Genomic DNA, 5,902 nt, shown 5'->3' with positions numbered 1-5,902 from the left:
AGGGTTGTCCCCCACTGCTGCCCGGGCTGACGGCTTTGTGCCCCCTGGAGTGGGGGAGTGTTGTCCTACCTCCCGGGCGCTGGCCTGGGGCTACTTTGAGCAGAAAGGTACTCCTGGCTTCCCGCGTGAGCATGCCCATCAGAAGGGTGGGCATGGGGACAGGTAGAGGAGCTGGTCTCAGGCCATCCCTCACCCTGTTTTCTGCAGACACCTCATAAGTGATGTCCTTGGCTGGTGGCAGCCCCAGTTCCTGGCCACAAATGGGTGGGGTAGGGGACTTGGGAAAGGGTCTTCTGCTGGCCTCAGCTGTCACGGAGCACACCACTGTCCTGGGGGCCTGGCCGGGACCTCCAGTCTGCACCCCAGTTTTCTGGGCCATTTTCCCAGCCCTTCCATGGTCAAATGGCCAGAGAGATCCCACGCTTCCTGTGTGCCCAGAAGCAAGGGGCTGAATTTCCTCACATCTGTCCACACACCCTCTGGCCAGCCTAGGAATCTGTGTTCACCCATCCTGCCCCCGGAGAGGATGGGGAGATGCTCCCTGCCCAGGGTCACACAGCAAGGCTCTGCCCAAACACCTGGGTGTCCCCTTGGGGCTCAAGGTGGGAGATGGGGTCCAGGGAGGGTTTCTGTCCTCCTCACCCCCCCCCACCCCGGGGGCCCTGCAGGGTGACCGAGGACTTCACTCCCAGGAACGGCACAGACAGGAGGGCAGTGGGCCTACCCGGGCTGCTGGGCGGAGCCAGGCCCGGGGCAGTCTGGTGCCTGCTGCAAGCCAGAAAAGGGTCCGGGGAGGCCGTCCAGCCTGTGGGGTCCCAGCTCTCGCCTCCGCAGCCAGCCTTGTTTGCAGCCCTTACCCATCTTCCTGCAACCTTTTGGGGCTTAAAAAAAAAATGGTTTTATTTCTTAAAGACAAAAGCTTTTTGGTTTTAATACACAAACTAAATGAGGTCCTTGGCAGGCTCTTCCTCCACCTTCCGGCCCAACTCCTCCAAGGGTTGTGGGGTGCAGTCTCTGGCGGCTGAGGACAGAGGGGCTGGGCCCGGCTGCAGGGACCTTGACAGCCTCGTGGCCTCAGGAGTCCAGGCTGGAGAGACGGGCCGGGAGAGCCCATCCAGGAGAAGGTCACTTCCTGGGCGTCTGCCCTCTTTTCTGTCGCTGTCCACCCAGGGAGGCGGCTGGGCCCTGGTGGGGCTGGGCGTCAGTTCACCGTGGGCACCTGGCTGTGGTGCAGGCTGAACTCCTTGGCCTTGAGACGGAGGCTGGCGATGCTGTTGGCCATGTTGACCCCCGGGGTGGCGGGGCCTGAGCTCCCGGGGCTGTAGGGTGGCACTGTGCTGGGGACGACAGGAGACACAAGGACACATAGGTGCTTCTGGCTGTCAGTCCTCCAATCCAGCCTCTGGGTCTGCCAGCCCCCCACCCCGCCTTGCTCTCCTGGGAAATCTTCACCCAGGACTGGAGGTGGTTTGAAGTAGGGTTTGGGGAGGGGTCAGAAGCCCCCAGCTCGGTGCTGGGACACAGGAGCCCCCCTGTGGACCATGAGCTTCCTGAGAGCGGTGTCCTGTTGACACCCCGTGCCTGCTCTGGGTTTGGATCACAGCAGGATGGAGGTAGAATGAACAGGCACCTGGATTTCAGGATGCTCCTTTGTGCTGAGCGTGGTGGCTTATGCCTGTAATCCCAGCGCTTTGGAGGCTGAGGTGGACGGATCACCTGAGATCAGCCTGACTAACATGGTGAAACCCTGTCTCTAGTAAAAATACAAACAAGTAGCCGAGCGTCGTGGTGGGCGCATGTAATCCCAGGTTCTCGGGAGGCTGAAGCCAGAGAATTGCTTGAGCCTGGGAGGTGGAGGTTGCAGTGAGTTGAGATTGCACCACTGCACTCCAGCCTGGGTGACAGTGCTAGACTCTGTCTCAAAAAAAAAAAAAAAAATTAAGGATGCTCCTTGGTTGTCCTGCCCCAGGTAAGGACGGACAGGGAGGGAGGTCAGGAGGGTGGTGAGCACTAAGAGTCTTTCCAGCTTCTATCCAGACAAAACCACCCCAGAACTGGGCTCTGGGCCCCAGCCATGCCCACAGGCCAGGGAGACCATTTCCTCAGCCCCCCAGCCTCAGCTTCTCACCTGGAGGGTGGACACAGGACACTGGGGCCCCAGTACCAGCCTAGGAATCTTCCTGCAGGTTCTCTCCTCCCTCAGGGCAATGCCTGTACTTGGCTCCCCTCCAGAGGGGTCTGTTTTCTCCCCACATGCACTCATGCACACACTCAAACTCCCACAGACACGCAGGCCTGCACACTCGTTTGCACACGCAGGCATGTGCATGCACACTCACGGGCATGTGTGGACACATGCACTGACACATATACGTGCAAACTCCTACAACATGCGCATGAGGGTGCTCGTGAACACCCACTCACGGGCACACTTGCCACACATCACCTGGTGTACCCCAGATCCCAGGGGCGCGTGGACACCATTCAAGCTCTCTCCAGACCCTCAGAGGAGTCTGGGCAGGAAAAGGCTCTCTGGGATTTCCCCAGCTCCCTGCTCCCAACCTAAAGGTGTTCCCGCTCTCACCTGTAGGGAGACGAGGCTGTCCAGGAGAGATAATCTGGACTCAGGGCGGTGGGCCGGGGAGCCACGGGCTGCTCGATGGCTGCCTCCTGGCTGTAGGACTTGAGAAGCGAGGCGGAGCGGCTGGCCAGCATGGCCCTTTCATTCCGGCGGAACTTGGCGCGGCGGTTCTGAAACCAGACCTGTTGGTGGGAGGGTGAGCAGGGTGCAGCATGGGTGGGGGGGACCCAAGTCCTTTTGGACCTGGGTGTGTGCCTGCTCTGCCACCAGCCCTGGGCTGGCAGCGTTACCTCTCTGAACCTCAGTTTTTTCAGTAAAATGGGGATGACACTGCAACCTCTGCCTCCCAGGTTCAAGCAACTCTCCTGTCTCAGCCTCCCGAAGAGCTGGAATTACAGGCACAGGCCACTACATCCAGCTAATTTTCATATTTTTAGTAGAGACAGGGTTTCACCATGTTGGCCAGTCTGGTCTTGAACTCCTGACCTCAAGTGATCCACCCGCATTGGCCTCCCAAAGTGTTGGGATTACAGGCGTGAGCCACTGTGCCTGGCCGCTTTATGAAAACTTTAATTCTCGAAGGATTCCTACAACAAAGACCTACGTGATACCCATTTTCCAGGGAGGCAGGTGCCTGCAGCACAGACAGCTTAAGTAACTTGCTCAAGGTCACATGGTCTGTAAGTGGCAGGACTGGGATTTGAACCCCAGTCCTCCTGGCCTCAGATGCTCCTGCTCTGTTCTTAAACACCCCTCCTGGGCAATTGTGTGATCCAGGCGAACGGTGGCTGCGTGCTCACAGGTGCAAGCTCCCACGGGCAGCTCGGGACGGAGCGCTCACCTGGACGCGCGCCTCGCTGAGGTTGACGCGCCGGGCGAGCTCCTCGCGCACGAAGGCGTCAGGGTAGTGCGTGCGCTCGAACACGCGCTCCAGCGCCTGTAGTTGGCCGCTGTTGAACGTGGTGCGGTTCCGCCGCTGCTTCTTCTTCCGCTTGGCGGCGCTACCGCGCCCCGGGCTGGGACACTCACCTGCGGAGGGGCCGGAGGGTCAGCAGGGCGGCCAGTGGCCACCGTCACGGTTCAGCCCCCAGCTCTGCAATTTGCTCTGAGCGCTTTGGTGACTTGGATGGCCCAGCCCCGCCGGCAGCAATGCGTTCCTTAAATTCACTCCCTCATTCCTTCCTTGGGGCATCCACTTATCCATTCATTCTTCAACACATATTTACTGAGCACCTACTATGTGGCAGCCCCAGTGCTAGACTCAGGGGAGAGGTGGTGAACACAAGTAGCCACGCCCCCTGCCTTGTGGCAACCCCAGCCTGAGCCAACTGAGATATGACCACGACAGGAGCCCTGGGGACAGGTGTCCCCTCCACCAGGGACAAGTGAGCTGCTCAAAGAGGGGCCAGGAGACACCTGAGTGACCCCAGCACCTGGCTCAGGCTGTGTGGCATGGTGCATTCTGCATGGGCACCTGTGATGACATGTGCTACTACTAATAATTAATATGTCATGGCCGGGCGCGGTGGCTCAAGCCTGTAATCCCAGCATTTTGGGAGGCCGAGGCGGGTGGATCACGAGGTCAAGAGATCGAGACCATCCTGGCCAACATGGTGAAACCCCGTCTCTACTAAAAATACAAAAAATTAGCTGGGCATGGTGGTGCGTGCCTGTAATCCCAGCTACTCAGGAGGCTGAGGCAGAAGAATTGCCTGAACCCGGGAGGCGGAGGTTGCGGCGAGCCGAGATCGCGCCATTGCACTCCAGCCTGGGTAACATGAGTGAAACTCCGTCTCAAAACAAACAAACAAACAACAACAACAAAAAATTAATATGTCATAAAGAGCAGTGGGAGTCAAGGCTCAGGACCCACAGATTCCAGGAAGCTCCCAGGAGCCCTAAACACAGATGTCTCGATCCTCATCACTCCAAGGGAGGAAGAGTCAGAGAGGCTACGGTCTCAGGCCCAAGTTCAAGGGCCCAGTGAAGTCATTGGTGGGGGAGGGATCTGAACCCACCCGCCTGGCACCAGAGTCCTCATCCTCTCCTATTTAGCCAATCAGGCAGCTGTTGGGCATGGCCTTCCTTTCCAGAGGACTTACTGAGCCAGAGGCTGTGCTGGGGGCTGGGAGAGACAGATTCATCAGCAGGGGATGCAGGCCCCTAATAAGATGGGGGACCATGGGGTGGCTCAGGGCCAGGTACGGGCCAGGGCACAGGGATGCTCAGCGCTGGTGGGAATGAGGAGCTGGTGGGGAGGCCGATCAGGAGAGGTGGAACTTGCAAGGGGTTCGCAGGATGCATGGGAGCTCTCCAATTAGCCAGAGGGAATAAGAGGGGGCGCCCAGCCAAGGCCTAGCAGCAGTGGTGGAGGATCCCAGCAGGGGCCCTGACCAGGGGTCGGTGATGGCCTTTTGTACAGAACTGGCAGCTCTGGTAAGGAGGGCCCAGCAGAAAGAACCCTGGGGAGGCCTTGGGGCTGCAACCTCTGGGCCCAGCCTGTCCCTTGGAGGATGGGGTGGGGGGCGTCCACCTACTATTTCCTCATTTAAATTTTATCCAGGGACAAAACCTCTGACCATTCATCCTCTAGGATGCTCACTCCTCCAGGGGGTCCTCCCTGATTGCCTGGGTCCATATGGAACCCCCTTCTCTCCACACTTAGAATCAACCAGCGCCTTCCCTGTATATCTGATTTTCTCATTAAAAATGTGTATTTTAATAACCAAGTAATCATAATGCTTGTCAGAGTAACAGATTCAAACAACACAGATGGGTACAAAGTAAAACAAAATACTCTCCTCTCCCGTATCCCACATTTTCACTTTTTTTTTTTTTTTTTTTTGAGGCTGAGTCTTGTTCTGACCCCAAGGCTGGAGTACCGTGGCACGATCTTGGCTCACTGCAACCTCTGCCTCCTGGGTTCAAGTGATTCTCGTGCCTCAGCCTCTCAAGTAGCTGGGATTACAGGTGCCCACCACCATGCCTGGCTAATTTTTGTATTCTTTAATTAAAAAAAATTATTATTATTATTTTAAGAGATGGGGTTTCACCATGTTGGTCAGGCTGATCTCAAATTCCTGAGCTCAAGTGATCCACCCACCTCTGCCTCTTAAAGTGCTGGGATTACAGGCGTGAGCCACCACGCCTGGACACACTCCCCACATTTTCTAAGATTACAAATACAAGTTTAAAAAATGGCCCGGCAGGGTGGTCCACACCTGTAATCCCATCACTTTGAGACGCCAAGGCAGGTGGATCACTTGAGGCCAGTATTTCGAGACCAGCCTGACCAACATGGTGAAACCCCATCTCTACTAA

The 5,902-nt window shown here is 57.3% G+C and overlaps 1 protein-coding gene across 1 annotated transcript in view; it reads right to left on the bottom strand.

Moving 5' to 3' along the window:
- Positions 1-872: 872 nt before the first annotated feature.
- Positions 873-5,902, bottom strand: part of PRRX2 (paired related homeobox 2) — a 58,730-nt gene continuing 53,700 nt past the window's right edge. The window contains exons 2-4 of the mRNA XM_032257561.1: positions 3,423-3,610; positions 2,585-2,763; positions 873-1,337 (exon numbers count right to left, since the gene is read on the bottom strand). Of these exons, the coding sequence (XP_032113452.1) occupies positions 1,202-1,337; positions 2,585-2,763; positions 3,423-3,610 (503 nt within the window). The 3' untranslated portion in view covers positions 873-1,201. The remainder of the gene's footprint in view (positions 1,338-2,584; positions 2,764-3,422; positions 3,611-5,902) is intronic.

Source organism: Sapajus apella, unplaced genomic scaffold (genome assembly GCF_009761245.1).
Source record: "Sapajus apella isolate SASKATOON/1434 unplaced genomic scaffold, GSC_monkey_1.0 scaffold97, whole genome shotgun sequence".
NCBI classification, from domain to species: Eukaryota; Metazoa; Chordata; class Mammalia; order Primates; family Cebidae; genus Sapajus; species Sapajus apella.
Note: the sequence above shows the minus strand (reverse complement) of the source record. Positions and strands in the feature narration are given on the sequence as shown.